Source organism: Pyxicephalus adspersus, chromosome 3 (genome assembly GCF_032062135.1).
Source record: "Pyxicephalus adspersus chromosome 3, UCB_Pads_2.0, whole genome shotgun sequence".
NCBI classification, from domain to species: domain Eukaryota; kingdom Metazoa; phylum Chordata; class Amphibia; order Anura; family Pyxicephalidae; genus Pyxicephalus; species Pyxicephalus adspersus.
Window position 1 is genome coordinate 23,083,879 of NC_092860.1, and position 19,882 is coordinate 23,103,760.

Below are 19,882 nucleotides of genomic sequence, written 5' to 3' on the forward strand. Positions count from 1 at the left end.
TTGGCTGAATTATTTCTTATTTTATATGATCCATGCTGTTTCTTTAAATGGTTCTGGCTTTATTTGGACCTCATGGATTTTGTAAGACAGCAATTGCCCTTAAAAATGACCCACAAATTTACCAATGGAAAATGTTAAATGTAGCTAAACAGTGTTTCATGTTAACTTGTGCAGCATACCCCTCACTATATTTGTTGTTTTATCTTTTAAGATAGTGGAGGAGTGTTGAGGGAACTGTTATCCAAACAACAGCACACAACACCACCTGGGGCATTGGTAATTACCATTTCTATATTCTTTTTTCCCCTTTTTTCTTCTTAAACATTCCTAGTCTCAGGTATGGAGTCTCAATGGGAGGAGCAGGCACTTCAGTGAATTTTTTCTGTAAACAATGACAATTGCTGTAGCCAACATAACTGATTACCATTCAAATTAAATTTATCCTGACATTGTTTCCAAGCTAGAAAGTCTTTTGAACTCTTTTACTAAACAAATCAGTCTAGAAAGTTGGATTTAATCATCTGTATAGGTTGCTTCCTGTAGACAAAACTGAGTAAAACTGATGTTGAAAAGTCTACATTCATTTGAAGCAAAAGTGCAAATGTATATACTGTAATGGGAGTTTGGCCAATGTTCTGAAACTTTTTTCCCCATTTTTGAAGAAATGGGATACTGTATGTAACTAATATGTCATATTTCATTCCAAGATGAACTAGTCCAAATTATTAAATTTTTTTCTTTGTTACCTATGGCAGTGCAGAATCTAATCCCCCATGTAATACTTTCCACTCTCCCCCATTGGTGAATAGCTGTTCAGGCCCTCCACCCTAGGAGGAAAGGCGAGAAATTCACATACCTAAAAATTCCAGGGCTCGAGCAGAGCAAAATGGGAGCAATGGAAATGTGAACAGCAGTGAGTTTTGATGGGGAATGCTGTATCACAATAACTTTGCCTTAAATAAGCAAAGTAAAATATTCCCTTTAACGTGGAATTAAACTTAAAAAAGGGCATGCAGCTCTTTAATGCAGAAAGGAAATAAATGTCTAAATGTACACTGAGCTGCACATTCTTGCGTAATGGAATGAATATACTGTGCACATGTGCAGAAGTTACTTCATTCTATCCTGGACAATCAAGATGGCTGGAAATGCCAAAACGAGGATAAGGACCGAGTTAAAATTGCATCACCAGCAATGGAGAAAACGGAAACAAGTTTAATTTTACTTTAAAGAAAACTTGTCATGAGCAGAGTACCTGGATGTTCTCTCCAAGGCCTAAATGATAAAACTTGTTGTATGTGATGTCTGTGATGGGTCCCTCTCCTATCTCCCCTTGCCAGAACTATCTCCCTTTCATACAAATTTTCCCCTCTTTGTTTCTCTCTTTATCTGTTCTTAATATCTTTTCTGCATTGATTATACTTTATCAATCATCTTTGCTCGTTTAAGTATTAGGCTGCATACACACTTTAAATTGTGTTCGCCCGGAAGATCTGAAATCTGTACAGTGCACCCCCTTGATCTGTCCTGGCTGATCAATTAACAGCTGATTGGGAATGACCACTATGCATGTCAATGTAGGAATGGTGATTCTTAAGCTGCGTACACACTTGCAATTTTTGTCGTTGGAAAGGATCTTTCACGATCCTTTCCAACGACAAGGGAGTGCACGATGCATGAACGGTGCTGTACATACAGCACCGTTCATGCTCTATGGAGAGGGGAGGGGGAGAGCGACGGAGCGGCACCCTGCTGCGCGCTCTCCCCTTCCCTTTCATTACGATCGGCTGTCGTCCATCGTCCGTGGATCCGGCAGGTCGGTCGTCCGGACGATGGACGACACCGACTGTACACACGGCAGATTTTCGCCCGATAATTGGCCGATGCCGATTATCGGGCGATAAAAATCTGACGTGTGTACGTAGCTTTACTCACCCTCCCCTCTCTATTGAACAGAACAGAGATGTGTGTACAGATCTTGTTCATTTATCTGTCACTGAAAATTATTTTAAAAGATCACTTCCAGTGACGATTATTTCACATTCTAATATTTTGGTTTCGGCAAGTTTCAACCACACCTAAAACAAGCATTCAGAATAAAAGTTATGTGGCAAATGTTTTAACACCTGAGCTGCATACACATTCTGGGCCAATGATGAATAAAGGCCGGGGTTTAGAACACCAACCAAGCAAACATTTATAAATGGCCACTGGATGATGTGATTAAGCCATGTGACTTGGCACTAAAATCACCTTGTTACAGTAAGCGGTTAATATTTGCTGATTCTGATTATTTACAACCCCTGCCCATAAGCAGATGTCATTGTTGAGTGAAACAAAAAAAAAAGGTATTACCAAAAGATAAATTCTGTTTCTTCACAACAATTCTCTTTCTGTAATCTGTAATTTGTAGAAAAAGTCTGGGCTCCTATCCTAATCAATACACCAATAATTATTTTTTTTGAATGAATAAAAGATTTTATTTATCACAATATCGAAAACAATACAGTAAGGGTGCAATCATACATGGAATTGTGACGCAGCACAACACACTACATTACAATCCCCCGCAACATACTCACAATTAATAAATAATACACAAATAATTAATATGTCAGTAGTTCTTGTTATGTTTTTCTTTTATAGTCGGTTATAGGTCACCAATGGAAGGGACTTTACTCCACAGGACGCCAACTAGGGGTTGCTTTACAGGCCACCAATGGGAGAGGGCCTTACTCCACAAGCCACAAATAGTAGGGGATGTTTGCTCTGCCGGACACCAATAGGGTGGCGGCTGCTTGCTAAGTGTGCCTAAATGTGTCACCATTTATTTTATTTTTATTCTAAACATTTTAATTATCGTGCTATGAATTATTGAGTCACAGAATTCAGCACTTTTTTCCTTTTAAATGGCCCTTCTTCAATGTACTTCTATTGTTTGCTTGTAGGAAATAATTTAATTCAGCAGTTCTTGTTATTACTTGTTGTTAGTTTAGGAGTTGGGTAGGTGATCACATGACAAAATGATAGTGGGGCAAATCATGGCGTCAATATGGGGGAAGTTTCTTCCCCCTTGAGTTACACACTGCTCCCCGCGCATATTAGTAGTCTGTGAGGTCTAAAAGATTGGTAACCACTGACATAGGCCTAATTATAAACCGATGAATCTGCTATTCACTGAAACATTCCTTGATGGAGAGGTTTCCAGGTTCAGTTGTTTCAATGGCAGTAATTGAGTTGTTATGTGATTTGGAGGCTTTGGCTATCACTTGCTTCTAATAAACAGATAGGAATATGAAATACAACTCAGGAAACGTGATTTTTATTTTTTTTATTTAAACTTTAACCAGCTTTTAGGCAGCCAGCGATCTTTCCAACGGTTAATAGTTCACTCTCCTCTGTGTAATATTCATATTCAAACTTTGTAGGGGGAGCCACTTTAATATTTAAAGGGGAATTAAACTGAAAACTGCCAAAAAAAAAAATACACTTACCCTCAATCCCACACTGCAGTCCGAACCATCCAGGGGTGTCCTGCATTGGGCTCTGCATTGTCCTGGAGCCGGGCTCTGGGCGCAGCCATCTTTGTCGCTTCTTCCTGACCCAGGCGTGAGATTGGGTGACGTAGGATGGCGCCGCCCGGAGCGACGAGGTAGGACCTGATGCAGAACACCCCTGGATGTATCTGACTAAAGGCAGGATTGAGGGTGTATTTTTTTTTTTCACATGGATAAAAAATTTGCTAATCTCACTGCGCATGCACACGAAAAGGCTCCTTCTGCGTATGCCTGAGATGCTCGAGCATGGCAGAAGGAGCATCCAAGAGCCTTGACCTTACATAATAGAGTTTCTACCCTTTTATGTAAAGTGACATTTCTGAGTTTCGGTATGCTTTGTGTCTTTGTACTGGAACACAATAAAGAGAAATCTGGTTTTATATTCTCATGGCTCTGGGTTTACACCAAATTAGGATTAAAAAAAAAGTTTTGGCCTTTACACATCCTTTAATCTAAACCAGGCACCACATAGAATTTTAAAGACTCTTTTTACTTTTTTTAATATCTCCAAAGCCGTGACCTGGAAACATTTCTCGATCAGTAAACTACAATTCCCACAAAGCTTTGCGCCATGTACCCGCGATCACAGCCGGCCTTCATATTTTTTTTGTTTCAGCTATGCTTCCGCCCTCCAGTGGCGGAAGAAGCGAATTACGTCGTATCCCCTTCAGAGTCCCTCGGAAGCACTTCTCACTTCCTTTCATGGCGTCCACGCACGCGCGCTTGTTACCCACAGCGGCGTTCCGCGTACTGCCAGCGATAAAAGGAACATAGGAAGGAGGCCACAAGATGTCTAAGGGCCTTGTCACCAGTGCCCCGTCTGCCTCGTCTGCTCCCCCGGCAGCAGTGGCGAGCGGGGGGCTCCATCCGCAGACCGAGAAGCCGAACCATTACACGTACGTAAAAAAAAAAAACCTCGGCACAAGACGACTGACGTCAGCGGGAGGCGTGAGTCACGCGTAGCGCCCCGCGCAGTGTCCCGCGCCCAGGTTGGCGGGAACCGGGCAAACCTGGGGAAGTGGGCGGGGCTTATGTGAGGAGCGCGACTGTGAGGTGTCAGAACAGCGCAGAGCCTCTGAATTTGTCACGATTATTATATGTTTATTCCGAGAACTGTCATTATCGTGATATGAAGTAATGAGACACTTACCTTCCTTATGTATGGCGCTTCTTGAGTTACTTTGTATTGTTTGCTTGTGGGAAGTAATGTCTTGTTATTACTTGGTGTTAGTTTGGGAATTAGGTGATCACATGACAGAATGATGGTGGGGCAAATTCCTATGTACATTTGTCTTCTGGTAATGGGAACCATTGTGGGAATAATTATAACTGCAAAAAAGCCTCACTCTTGGTGGCCTGCAGAGAAAGGTTTCCTTACATGGGTAGCGCTGGTGGGGACAGGACCTTTGTCATTGGTGGCCTCTCACCCTTATGGTGGCCTGTGCAGCAAGAATCCCCCCCCCCCATTGGTGGCCTGCAGAGAAAGGTTTCCTTACATTGGTAGCTGGTGGGGACAGGACCTCTGTCATTGTTACCCCCCTCCCCAATTGATGGCCTGTGCAACAATCAACCCCCTCCCCAATTGGTGGCCTGTGCAGCAAGCACCCCCACCCCCAACATGTCCTCCCATTCGTAGCTTTTGGAGTAAGGCCCTCTTCTATTGGTGGCTCGTGAAACAGGTCCTGCAGGGCAAAGTCCCCTCCCATTGGCGGCTCATGCAAGGCTCCCTCTGTCACGGTTTTCTTCTCCAGGAGCCGCTAACAATTGTTCTGGTTTGATTTCCGAACACTAATTCTGGGAAAGTTTTGTTCCGCCATGGTTGTTGGCACAGTTGGCACTGGTAGTTTATATCCATTGTGTTGATACAAACAGTCTGCCATAAATACCACAATGCATCTTTAGCTCAAACTATATTTTGAAATCTGTCCAAAGTCGGGGAAATTTGTATAAATTGTAGTGAATATATTGGAAGATTTTCTTTCTCATCCTTATCTACTCATGGATTAATATAGTTGTGAGAAAAAGTAAAGGAATTGTTGAGTTTTAATCTTTAGGATATTTGAACGGACAAACAGAACCCCCCTAGCGTTCTAATTCTTTCTGTATTTTCATGTAAAAAGTGTTACTTTTTTTGGCATGGAAATTTGTTTTACATTGTAGGCCTAAAATTCTTAGGCATAAATCACCAAAATATGTCCAACACTTAATAAATTTAATAATAAACCTTAAATAAAAAACACAAAAATCTGTTAAAAATTTTGAAACATGCAATATAACTGTACAGTAGCATATATAATATAATTATATATAAAGATTTCTTTGTATTGGACTCAATACAGTTATTTTGTATTGAATTCAATACAAAATAATTAAATTTCACGCCGCTCCTCCCGCCCGCACTGATGCATCACCGGGAAACCACGGAGAACGTCTCTGCAGTTCACGGTTTGAGATTGGAGGAAAAAGACGTGTCCCCTGGACCTGCAGGGACCAGCAGGATGCCGGGGGCCACAACGGTACAAGTTAAGTGTTTTTTTTTTTTTTTAAGTTTTAAGCGACCCTGAGTGGGACTCGGGAATACCGCTAGGAGGGTTAAACACTGCCTGCACAATAGAACAAATGACACAAAATATTGACATGGTATTCTCATAATGTGAATGAAAATGTGAAACTATATCTACAGTTCCTACTTCAAATTCATTGAAATTAAATGACCCAGAATGGTAATATTCATTGGCATTGTCATTGGATAATGGCTCCACATAATAATAAACACCAGGCCCAGAATAAATGCTAATATTAAAACGAGATTTAACTTCCACTTTAGCAGCCATACTGGTGGATCCTGAATTATTTAAAAAGAAGTGGGGCGGTTCTGGTGTTCACCTTGCTTTTGATGAACATAAAATTGTGAAGGTTTTGGATGGCTTCTAAATTGTCCAGTGCTTGCCAGCAAATTCACATCATGAACTGACTGTTAAATACTAAAAGATAAAATCTCCATGTCTCCAAGCATATTGTAACAATGGCCCTGCTTTATTAAAGCTCTCCAAGGCTGGAGAGGATACACTTTCATCAGTAAAGCTGGGTGATCCAGAAAACCTGTGATGTATTTCTTCAAAGTCATTTGTTTTTTGCCAGCAGATGTTTTTAATCATGGACCAGATCCATTCCAGGTTTGTTGGATCACCCAGCTTCACTGATGAAAGTCTCCCATCTTGAAAGTATCATCTCCCATCTTGGAAAGCTTTCATAAATCAGACCTATTATTTATACTCCGCTGGAGGACCAGTTACAAATGTAACCAATGGCAGTCCCTGGTGAAACATTCTACCTGCAAGAAGTTATTTCTTCCAAAGGAGGCAATACCAACACATGGGCATAAGGGTGTATTTATTGTACCCACAGTACACTGTTACATTATTTTTTTTTTTTTTTTTTTGTGATCAAGTAAAAAGAAAAAAAATTGTTTTTTTTTCTCTGTCTTTATCTGTAGGCACTGTTCTAATAAATATCAAGTGTTTATCTGTTCAAATAAATTGAAAATAAATATTTTACAGTGAATAAATTATTATTTTTATTTTTTTATTTTGTACATGACTGTAAGGGGTCCATTTTTAAAGGAGTGAATCAGACATTCACTGAAACATTCCCTGGTGGAGAATCAATTACTGCCATTGATACACCTGGACCTGGAAGATTCTTCTGCAGAAAATGTTTCCATGAATGATAGATTCACTACTTTCTATATACGCACATAAGTCTTGTATAAACCTGCAAAGCCTGGAGCTGGATGTTATTTCTATGGACTTTTGTTATTATATGTTCAGTGGTATTTATTTGAAAACGATTGTGATTAATGTATAGGAAAAGTATTATTTCTATCTGTATAAGAAATGGTTTGTGAAGGCCATTTACACAGTGGTATGTCATTAATTTCTGATGGGATGCCATAGTATGTCTGCAGGATTTGTCTGGCTTTTATTAGTCTTCTGGGGCATTGCAGGTGATGGATATTGCATCTTGGCTCTTTGGTAATGTCAGCAGTGTTAAGGTGCGTACACACTTCCAATTTTTATCGTTCCAATCGAACGACGAACGATCGATTGGGCAAAAAATCGTTCGTAAAAAAGTAACCAACGACGCCGACGAACGAGGAAACTCATTGGAAACGAACGACCGGACCGGCGGATCGGATTGGACGACGATCGTTGAACATCGTTCGTGTGTACGGTCGTTCGTTGATCGTCCATGGTCTGAGCATGCGTAATGAGCGAACGTTCGTTCACTTTCCTGTCGTACACATAGTTCCTCTATCGCTTAAACGATCGTATCTATTGTGTGTACAATATCTACGAACGATCGTGTCGTTATCTCTATGTGCAGGATCGGTGCTATACAATCGTTCGTATATATCGTGCAGGAACGTTCGTTTTCCAACGATAATTATTGGAAGTGTGTACGTAGCTTTACTGTAGAGTTAACCCGTCCTGTATCTAAGCCAGTTAATGATTTTGGGATACAGAACTTTTTTTTTTATCTTTTTTTTTTTTCCAAATCTGCTTCAGTTTAACTAAGCTGTAGATGCCCTAAAAATGGGCATGGGTTTCTGACAGCACAGTGCACCAAGTTTAAACTGATTTATTTATTTGGCCGGGTCACATGCCACTTGCTTGAGAGTCGAAATTTCTTCTTTTCCAGGTAACAGGGAGTTGACTACAACTGCAGAATGCATTCTTTAAATACCTACAGAAATTATAATATTTTATATAGTGTGTGTGTGTATATAATCAATTAGGTCCAAATTGAGATTGTGTGTGTGTGTTTTTATTTAATTTGTTTACATTAGATCTTCATTCAGACAGTGCCTAGAAATAAAAGTGACAAATGAACAATGACACATAGGAGTAACATTGTGTATTCATTCTTACAATCTAAATAAATAAAAATGCAAATTTGCCATGTGAAAAACAATATATATATATATATATATATATATATATATATATATATAATGTAGAATTCTTATTAGCTCAGATACCAATGTGGGGAAGAGGGGCATATTCCATCACTTTATGTTGTGAATTTGAAATGTTCATTTGGTGGAAGAAAACCCACAAATGTAATGTACCTGAAGGAGTTTTGCATGGAGGAGAGGACACAAATTTAAATGGGAGACACTGGTAGAAACTCCTACAAAAAGTAGACAATTCCAGTGTATAGGGCCTCCTTTTTTTTTTTTTTTTTTTTTTTTTTTACACAGTAAAAACATTACATGTATTGATATTTTTGTTGAATAAATTATTGAAAAAACCCTAACTTCCTTGTGTTATCATTCAAATATATCACCTTTATGTAAGAAATGTTTGAATAAAGGATTTCATGTTTGCCTGTACAAATATGTTGAAAAAGTCAGTAATTTCCATGAGGTGTACTTCCTTTTTCATGGAAGGGAGACTTGCAGAAATCAGTTTAATTCATGCAGGCATTTTTTTTAATATTAGTATGATATATATTAAACAATGAATAAAAATGCGTATTTGTCATGTGAAAAAAAAATGTTACAAATAGATGCTTCATTTTGTGTGCTAATTTTGGTGGAACCTCAGATTTTAAAAAGGGGAGGGGGGGGGGGCGCAACTCCAGGCCAAAAGAGTAGTATATATTTTAAATAGTTTCTAATTTGTCCAGTACTGGCCAGCAAATTCGCTTCTGATTGGCTCCCATGGTATATTCACAGAATGTGTTTGGCCTTTGTAGCGATTTTATAGTTTGTTGCTAATTTCTGCAGCATTACAGATGTAGGGTATTGTGTGGGTCCCTGTTGTTGTACTGTAGGTTTGGCTGCTCAAGTAACAAGCTGTGTGCACATGTTTTTTTTTTTTCTATTAAGAAGTGGTACTATTGTATGACTATACTAATGATTTCTAAATGGGTCACCAAATATTCTTGACCACAGATATAGCAGTTGAATTGAAGTATGCACTGAAAAAAAATGTGGGTGCTTTTGTAACTATATATACTAATGTAGTTTGTATTATCCCTTTTATATGCAGGAAACTTTTGGACATCTTTCTAAATACATATAGGCCAGCTGATTAATGATTTCCTTATAATAAATAGTATATTAAACGTGTCTTGTACAATAAATGTGCCAAAAGAATGACAAAACCAAAGCATTACAATCCCAGATTGTTATTGCCCAAAAAATTGAAACATTGAGTTGGTGTATAGATTTGCTAATAAAGAAACTTTGCATCAGTGTGAATGTGCAATGGAAGGTAATGATCTTTGCAAATTTTTATTTTCATGCAGTTAAACTCATGATACACAAGTAGCAGTTAAGTTCTTTTCTGTATAGAGCTGCAAGTTTGGTGTAAAGGAAAAACTATATGGACCCATTCATACCATGAGTGCTGCAATTCACACAGAACAACGTGAATTCAGTCTAAAACAGTGTAGAGTGGATGTCTTCTTATTCAGCACATTTTGAATTTTCATATATAATTATTTCTAAATTCCACAAATTTTTAGGGCAGCTTATATTTGCTTGCTGTGCTCTTTTGCAAATAATTGCATGCTTAACATACCCAGGTTACGTAAAAAGTGGAAATGTAATCCTAACCCATTCAAAACATTTTTTTTAGTTTTACAAATTATAGGGATATATATATATATATATATATAATGTATGTGTGTGTGTGTGTGTGTTCCTTTCACCCCCATACAAAACAATTTGGAATTGACCATAAAAATGCTGTTAGAAGATGAAACCATTTTCTTGCTGAACTAAAACTGGAATTTTTCTAGCTAAAGGATTTGTAAAGATGATTGTCTTCTGATCCTACACACCTCCACCCTTGCCAGAACATTACCGTTTCATTTCAATGAATAAATGAGTAAGATAGCCCTCAATGAGGCCTTTGGAAAGCCACATACTAATTTACAGTGTATAGACAACTCTTTGCAAAGTAGATGAATCAAGCCATCAATAATGTTCTGAGTTTCCAGGTCTAACAGAACAGGGTGCAACACTTCTGATTAGGGCATCACATGCGGTCCTAATTCCTGTACCTTTTCCAGGACAGGAGATGAAAAAAAAGCGCCCCAACAGGAGAGAGGCACCAAAAAATAAATTGTTAGGGATTATAGCCCTTCTCTGAGCTATCGAACACTGAAAACTAAGTTTTTTATATACAGTGGATATATAAAATAATTACCCCTTCTAAATATTCACATTTTGTTGCTTTGCAAAAAAAAAAAAAAATCCATCTATTTACTCAAGTGCAACATCCAAATGAAAAGATATAATAGCAACAGTTCAGAAAAATATTAAAAAATGAAAAAACAGAATCGCTGATACCATAAGCCCCAAGTACGTACATTGTGAAAACACCTTTTGCTTTCATTACAGCCTTGGAACTGTTGGAATATTTCTCATATTTGCCAACTCTTCTATAGAACTGTTGCAATTCAGCGTTATTGATTGATGGACTCCAGTCTTCATGTGATTCTGTGGAGTTAAAGGTTTAAGTCTGAGATCTGATTAGGGCACACATGGCCGCTCCGTTTTTCCTTCAGCCACTCCTTGTTTAGGGCTATTGTCATGTTGTAAGGTGAACCTCTTGCCATTTGAATGCTTTCTGGTAAAGGGCAACACATTTTTTGCAAGATTTTGATGGTATTTGCTACATCCATAATCCTGACAAGTCTCTGCTACAGAGAAACTTCCCACAACAGTATTCTACCATCTTCATGCTATACTGTAGGTATTGTGGTCCTTGGGACGATAAAACATATTGGTTTTCTAACTGAGAGCTGCTTTGAAGTTGCAGTGCCATAGAGAGTAGATTCTCTGACCAGTTTTCTCCTCGCTCTTCTGTCCAGTTTGGGGGGACAGCCTGATATGGGGATGGTCCTAGTGTTACAAAACGCGTTCCTTTTCTTAATTATAGATCTTTAATATGCTTTACTGTGGAGTGATAATGGCTTTGGTTTTTGTATTTGTACTTTTTAGCAGTGCCTTGCCAACCATAGTTGATTATTTGCTTTCAGCTCCACTACCGATCATTAGAATTGTCAAGGAATAGCTCTTTTATGCTGGACTAATTTTAATGATTACTGGTGATCACAGGCGTGCAATGGAGAAGAGGATTAGTTGTATCTGATTGAGTTTTTTTGTTTGTTTGTTTTTTTTCATGAACCTTTGCTATTTTACATGGAGTCTACAGGTTGCATTAAAGGGTGGTATATATAATAGTAGTATAGTATATAACCATGGAAGTAAATATTTGTTTTGTTTTTGCTAGCTGGATATTGAGTGCTGTAAGTGTGCAATTTATGTGATCAGATACTCGATTGATCAATGTTTATATTCCCCTCTTTCTCAGGTACCTGAAAGAATTTCGTACTGAGCAGTGCCACTTATTTGTACATCACAAGTGTACACAGCATAGGCCGTATACTTGCTTCAATTGGCACTTTGTCAACCAGCGGCGGCGGAGGTCAGTACGACGCAGAGATGGGACATTTAATTACAGCCCAGACATCTACTGTACAAAGTATGATGAGACTACAGGCCTGTGCCCTGAAGGAGATGAGTAAGTCGCATCATAAAATTTTATACTGTCATGTTATATGATATTTTATATTATTCTTCTTATTCTTGAAATTATGCATATTTAATTTTATTTTTTTCCAATACACACATGCTTAAGTGCATAAATCTACTATGTTGTGTTTAGAAGACCATTATTTTTAATTGGCAGACCAATGCAGCAATTCACACTGAAAGGTAGTGCAATCGGTTATTTAATGGTGTGTTTGTGTTACCTCCTAGAATAAATGGTAGTCTAGTGCACCAATGCATGGCACTTGTGTTGTCACAACACTAATGAAACATACATTTTTCGTTTTTCTTTTTTTTTGTTGTGTTTTTTGTTTTTGTTTTTTGTTTTATTGAACAGTCTTATTTACTTTAAAAATGGTTCTGTCCCACTTTAGATTTCTAGCACATTTTGCTAAAACCACACACATTGTCATGCACGTTTGGCTATCTATTCATGTGAATGGGCTTCCCAACACACCACATCACACAGACTGTGCATGCATTATTTTTTTATTTTATTTTTCTTTTTTACAACACATTGCACAGACCCAGCTTGTTTTTCATCATTGATGAATTGTTTCCCAGCACATTACCCTACATGCTATGCATTTCTGCAGTCCACTTGTAGCTAACCCTTAAAGTGCATGCAGTTAACTAAAGCAATTCTATGTTTTTAGAGTTGCATGACAGAGAACAAGTATTTTTAGAAGAAGGCAGGAAGACAATCTTCCTATTCTTCTCAGTATATGTTTATTGTAATACAAATAGCTGTAACCATTCTGTTTTTCTTTTTTCTTTTTTTTTTTATAGTCTTTTTGTAGGAGATTTCATGTCAATGGCAGTACATGCTTATGTACATTAATAACTTTTATATGTATTTAATTTTAAAAACAATTTTGGCTAAACTCCTATTTTGTTTTCCTGTTCTGCAAAACAACAAACTCAAGCTCAGCTAAAGAATAAATTGACTGACATTTAAGTGTACTTTGCTTGTGTGCCTTTCCATAGAACAGAGCAGTAGATGAAAGATTCCCTTGTGTATGAGCTCTGAAGCTGAGGTATTACGGGTTGCCTTAAAATGAAACATTTAACCAGCATAGGAAAGCCTTCATAAAGCATTTGAAAACCCACAAACTTAAATGTAGTCCTAATTTTCAGTTTTTTTTTCTTTTTCCCTCAAAGATTCTGTCCTATGTTGGCTATTCTTGTCGTCATACTGAATCCAAAATTTTAGCGCAGTCACAAGAGGGGAGTTTAAATCCCACATTAGGGACACCCATTCCAAAAACCTTTTGAGGGACTTTGGTAATGTATACATTTTCAAAATAAGTGATATGGAAGCATTAGTGACCTGTCTGAGTTCTAATGCTATCCATGGCTCTATTAGATAGTATTGCCTTTACTTCCTGTAACACTGCCTTGTACTTCCCTTCTAACCAAAGTTCTAGCATTCTGTTACTCAACAAAAAAGTAATCCCTTTCTTCCTGTTGGTTGTCAACAGGACAGAAAGCAGGGGGAACTCTCACAGACAGACAAGTTTCACAGACAGCATTAAAACACTCCAAGACTTCCCCTTTCTATTTAAAACATATAGTAAATTAAAAAGTATTTGGTTTGACATTTATTGGCCTTGTGGGTGCAAAAAATGAAAAAAGTGTTTGGATTGTAACGTATTCTTCCTTCTTTCTGTTCAGTTGCCCCTTTCTACACAGAACAACAGGTGATACAGAGAGAAGGTACCACTTACGCTATTACAAAACTAGCATCTGCATTCATGAGACAGACTCCAAGGGTCATTGTACGAAGAATGGGCAGCACTGTGCCTTCGCCCATGGGGCGCATGATCTTCGCTCCCCAGTGTATGATAAAAGGTAGGAGGATGGCACGTGCACTTGGGAAGGATACTTGCTGCCTTTTCTCTTGCACACACAGTTTTACGGTTGGGGTTATTACATCATAGATCAGCCTAATGGTCAGAAAGAATATAAATTGTAGCAACTCCATACTTCGGTGTTCAGTAGAAAAGGGCCCTCGTAAATTGGTGGTGGTTGGAAAAAGGCATCATAACTCATACATTGGTGGTCAGTAGGGAAATAAGCCCCTTTGCATTGATGTTCTTTGAAAAAGTGCTTGCTATAATTCTCCTGTTGCTCTTGAGTCTTGACTGTGGACTGATATAAAGACATGATGAATGTTTTTGTTTCTTTTTTATTTATTTTTATTTTTTTTACAGGTAATATATGTTTAGTGTGCTCCCCAGATTTATTTTTTTAAGCTGGTAGGGAATAAGCTGTAGCCAGGTGAAAAAGTGGATGGAGTAACAAGTGACCAAATTAGTGTTCCCAGTTGTTGTTGTTGCCATAGAAATCCAGTAACCCATATAATTCTATCCGCATTCTAACCCTCAATATACTTTGTTCAACTTTCTAATGCCAACCCCCCCCTATTATGTCCCATTCTTCCACCATCCTTGTATTATGCCCCAACTGTCCAGTGCCTCTGTATTGTGACAGCTTTTTAGTAACCACCCAAAAACAGCTGGATAGTTACTGAAAAGTGCAGGGCGGTGCGCCTACTGTATCTAAAGGGGGCTGGGGAAAACACTGTAGTACTCTTCTTATCTTTTGATTATTGTACGCTATGTTGTATCTGTTTTATCTATATAATGGTCTCCTTGCTATCCTCAAAAGAAGAAGTGCTCCTTTACATTGGTGCTCAATGCAAAGGTCCATAAACCTTGGTGATTAGGGAAAAAGGTCTCCCATTTTGTTGTAGGTCAATTGGAAGAAGGGACAATTAGGTTTGTGGTGATGAAAAGGGGCCCCTTTACAATGGTGATCAGCAGGGACAAGGATCCCCTTACATTGGTTGTTAAAAGAATACTTCCTTTTGTTAATAGTCAAAAGGGTAGCCCTTTAAGTTGGTGGTCAGTAGCCTAGTTCTCCTCAGCCAGTTTTTGCATGATCAGCAAATTTCTACTTGGGTTTTTTTTCTGTCAGCAAAACTGACAAGCTGCAGCTCTGCCTGAAAATTTGCTAAAGTTCAGTCATTAACTGTTTGTTGACCCACAGAGCCCTGGTGCACCAGGGTGTAGGGTTAATTGTAAAAGGCTTTGATTTGTTTTTTTAATCTATTGTCAAATGCATTTTGTTTTATATTCACACACACATATATATACACACACACACAGTGCTCAATTTTTTTAAGCCGGGTGGGAAGAAATTGTAGGCGGGTGGCAGCCCTGTATTGTTACCAAACTCTTTAGTAACCACACAAAAACAGCCGGGTGGGTGCTGAAAAGTGCTGGGTGGCACTTTTGTGTATATATATATTGTGTATATATATGTATACACAAAACATTACACTTAAACGATCAAAAAGAAACATTTTTTGATTAAGTGGTAGATATGGCAATTTCAAATACTTGTAGAGATATGTAAAGTGTTTGCCTAAATAACATACCATTTGACTTTAGTATCATATTATTTGCTTTGTAACATGTTTTTCAAAAATAATAAATCCAGGATAATTTTTTCAAAAAATTTGACTTGACTTGAAAGCATTGAAATAATAAAGACCGTATTGGATGTATTTGTTTTACTTATTGGAGGTGGCAGCTTTGCGTTATGTGTTTTTAGAAGATGCATGCAATGTTCAAGGGCATTTTACCTCCCCAGCCATCTCCATAGACTTGAATTAGAACCACTTGTCACCGTATGCACTCATTTACACAAACATTTGTGTTTTTACTCACTGATGATGTAACTCCGCGGCTGGCTCTGTATGTGGCACCACCAGCTCTGCACTGGAGTGCTGTGCAAAAAAAAAAAGCCACCAGGAAGCTGTCTTTATAAAAATATTATAACATAATCTCTCTTTGTTATTTTCTTACCCCAGAAAGTAAAACCCTGGGCTGGTAATTTGCTATAGCCAACTAATCTTTCCAAACTTCGTAGCTTTAGTAGATTTGTAAGACTTTCTGGTGTTCATCATTAATCCCCATGTGTGGTAAATGATATGCTAAATATTGGAGTTTTGTATTCTGTTTTAATGCAGGGAGCTGCAAGCTATGGAGGCACTGCAGAATGGACAGACCCCTATGGATGGAAGTATGGAAGGGCAGACCGCAGTGGCTGCAAGCCATGCCATGATAGAAAAGATTTTAGGTGAAGAACCTCGTTGGCAGGGTGAGAAAGTTTTGCCTAAATTTACGGTCTATGTTCATCTTGTCTATCAGCATTAACATGAGGTTATTAACATCTTTATTGTGTCTTCATGACCAAGTGGAATTTTTATTTTTTTCCTGGTAAAATTCCTGTGTAGTACTAGTATATATTTCAGGATAATTTTGTAGGGTGCAACTGTCTTTGGGAGATCTTTCCAGAGATCTGTCTTTCCAGCTGGAAGAGATTTTGGGCTTACCTACAGCCAAGGTTATTTTTATTACCCCAGCAGTTGTGTTGGGTATACCATTGTTTTCCTTTAAAAGCCCCACTTTCAAAAACGCAAAGGTGTATGTTGTACGTACAAGCACACAACTAATCACACAAGTATAAATCGCAGTGCGGTGACATTAAGGACCACTCGGCACCCTGCTGGTAACATAACATAACTGGTCAGAAGGCCTCTACAAAAATAATGTGTGCTGTAGTTTAAATGTATGGCCCATTTATACGACATAGGTCTGCTTCATTATGTTTTATGCACCTTTGCAGAATATCTCTGCAATACATGCTCATTTCCTCATGATGTATTCCTTTTAAACCCCTGTTTTTGTGGACTAATAGGTGTTTTTAGGGACACAAGGCAACTCTGAATTTCTGACATGATCAGCAAGTGTTTTTTACACTCCTCAAACACATCTATAAAGGAAACGCTGTAAATGGTTACAAATGAGCCTCTCAAATTTTTTTTTCCAACTTTCGAGGTTTCGAGAATTTTAACTTTCAAGGTTGAAGTCGAAAATTGGAATGCCACAGTAAAAAAAAAAAAAAAATGACCTAGTGATTTTGACTGCACATTAACTTATAAAAGGGGGCTCCGATATTATTACCGTATTTATTCGAGTATAACGCGCAAAATTTTATACCAAAAAAAGAAATCAAAGTTTGGGTGCGCGTTATAAACGAGGGCTGGGGTGGCAGTGGCGGCCGGTCCATTGAGGGCGTACGCGAATTGTGAGTTTGCACTGCAGTATTGTGTTTATATCAGTTTAAGTTGTTAATAAATGATTTTTATCATGGCCGCACGTGTTCAATAATATTTTTTGTCAATTAAAATGCTTGGTGTAAACAAAATTTTATACCGATGTTTAATCGAAAATTAGGGGTGCGCGTTATACACAAGTGCGCGTTATACTCGAATAAATACGGTATATCACCTTTTTTCCCCATTCTCATGCCCAGTTTGAAATTCAGCGGGTCATCTTGACAAGGTCTTTATGCCTAAATACGTTGAGATGCTGCCATGTGATTGGCTCATTAGATATTTCTGTTAACACATAGTATAACAGGTGTACCTAATAAAGTAGCTGGTGAGTGTAGTTCTCCTATTATATGCATCCACTTTAATATTCATTCTCTATATGAGTAGTTGTTTCCCTGCTCTTGATCTATATAGAAAACCCTTTTGTACCTTTTCATACAGTGGCGTCCTCTGTTTGCAGCCTCCTTTAAATTTTTTTTGTTTTGTTTTTTTTTTTTTTGGATAGAGTCCTCAGAATATTCTTTGGTGTCTGTGTCCTGTTGGAGAGATTTCTTTTAACCACTGTCATGGAGATGCAACAAAAAGTGAGAGGAGATCTGGTGCTGTGGAACTGTTTGGTTAATCTCTCTCCAGCACTTATTTTGAAAGCCACGAGCCAATGAGTTAAAAGGAAGAGGTTGGAGATGCAGACAGCCATGAGACGCTGCATAAAGCATTAAAAAAAAAAAAATGCACTACTGGATTTCAACAGCTCCCATTCTTTTAATGTTGACCGTTAAACAAGGCTTTAGGAAATAATAAAAAGATGAAAGTTGGGTTTGGGCTTTAGAAACAAATAAGCCTTGGCAGCTCAAAAAGTTTAATCTGGCTTTTTCTCCCGGATTCAAGAAAAACAGAGCCTACTATTTTCATTTTGTACTTTGTTTAAAAATAGCCGACAATTGTGATTCTGGTTCTTGTTAATATGAACTGAAAAACAATAATGAAATATATTGCAGCTTATCTTAACTCAAATGTGGTGGCTGCATTAATTTTCTTTTTAAGGGTTTTTCCTGCAAATAACACAGTTCTAGAATGACAACACTAATTCTATTCATGGAGGCGAAGCGTGGTAAGCTTAGGCTGATGTCCTGATTTGGACTTTACACACTTCCCTCCCATCTTGTCTGTATTAAATATGTAGGAGGGCAACTTAGGAGAGCAACTTGCAGGGTGTTACAAGGATTTTGGAATTTTATTGGGATTTACAGGTATTCATGTACTTGCAGAGAAAAGAAAACTAATTTAGCCACCGCATCAAGGGACTGGTAAGCCACATAGTACTGTAGTTTAGTTCTTGGGTTTAGTTAAACTTTGATCATGTTTGCCTTACACAACTTAAACCCCCTTAAATCCCTCTACTCTCCACTGGCAGAGTCCTTATTTAGATATTGTACAAAGAGAGCCTAAATTTTATCTTAAAAAATTTAACAAACCATTTTTTTTAAATTGCAGACACCACATATGTTCTTGGACACTACAAGACAGAGCAGTGCAAAAAACCTCCACGGCTTTGTCGCCAGGGTTATGCGTGTCCTTATTACCACAATAGCAAAGACAGGAGGAGAAGTCCACGCCAAAACAAATACAGGTAGGATATTAAAATAAAAAACTGTTTAGTTATAGTACTTTTTATTATAAAAACTTTATAAGAAAAAAAAAAACTGTGTATAGTTTTTATCTGAAAGGCTAAGCAATAATTTGTTTTAAAACTGAGCTATTGTAAAATGTAACTTAAGTCCGTTGCAGTTTCTCAGGTCTTTTGCAATAATAATTTTTACTTTGGATTTATACTACTGTATAAAACAATTTTTTTTCTTTTAACCTCCTGGGCATTTACCCTGAGCCTGGTTCGGGGTAAGAAAACTTGCTACAATCGTTTACCCCGAACCAGGTTCAGGGTAGCTAAAAATGTAAAGAAGCATTACAGTGCAATCTGATTGTCATACAACATTGTATGACAATCGGAATACAACTGAAAAAAAACTTACCCTGTTCCCGCAGCTCCTCCGGAGACATCCGTGTGGAGATCGTCACTGCACACGCTGTCTTCTCCCAGCGTGTGCAGTGACGTTCTCCAGGGTTTCCCAGTGACGTTGGTGGGGGCGGGAAATTCAAATCACTTTGTATTGAACTCAATACAAAAAAGCTGTATTGAGTCCAATACAAAGAAATCTTTATAAAATAAATATATATATATATATAATTGTAATATATTATATAAGCTACTGTACAGTTACATTACATACATTACATTATACATTTTTTTTTTTTTATATATAAACCTTTTTAGTTTATTACTAAATTTCATATTTTGGTGAGTTAGGCCTAAGAATTCTAGCCTACAATCTAAAATAAATTTCCATGCAAAAAATGTAACGCTTTTTGCATGGAAGTACGGAATAAATTAGAACTCCCGGCGTTCGCGTACGCGTCCCTCGGCGATTCCTGAAGATGTCGGTGCATGCGCCC

The 19,882-nt window shown here is 37.9% G+C and overlaps 1 protein-coding gene across 2 annotated transcripts in view; it reads left to right on the forward strand.

The window, feature by feature from the left end:
- The first annotated feature begins 4,217 nt into the window (after positions 1-4,217).
- Positions 4,218-19,882, forward strand: part of UNK (unk zinc finger) — a 37,184-nt gene continuing 21,519 nt past the window's right edge. The window contains exons 1-5 of one of the 2 annotated variants that reach the window (XM_072403904.1): positions 4,218-4,453; positions 11,948-12,157; positions 13,861-14,037; positions 16,223-16,353; positions 18,866-19,001. In XM_072403904.1, coding sequence (XP_072260005.1) covers positions 4,347-4,453; positions 11,948-12,157; positions 13,861-14,037; positions 16,223-16,353; positions 18,866-19,001 — 761 coding nt within the window. In that variant the 5' untranslated portion in view covers positions 4,218-4,346. The remainder of the gene's footprint in view (positions 4,454-11,947; positions 12,158-13,860; positions 14,038-16,222; positions 16,354-18,865; positions 19,002-19,882) is intronic. The other variant, XM_072403905.1, reaches the window with a different exon arrangement.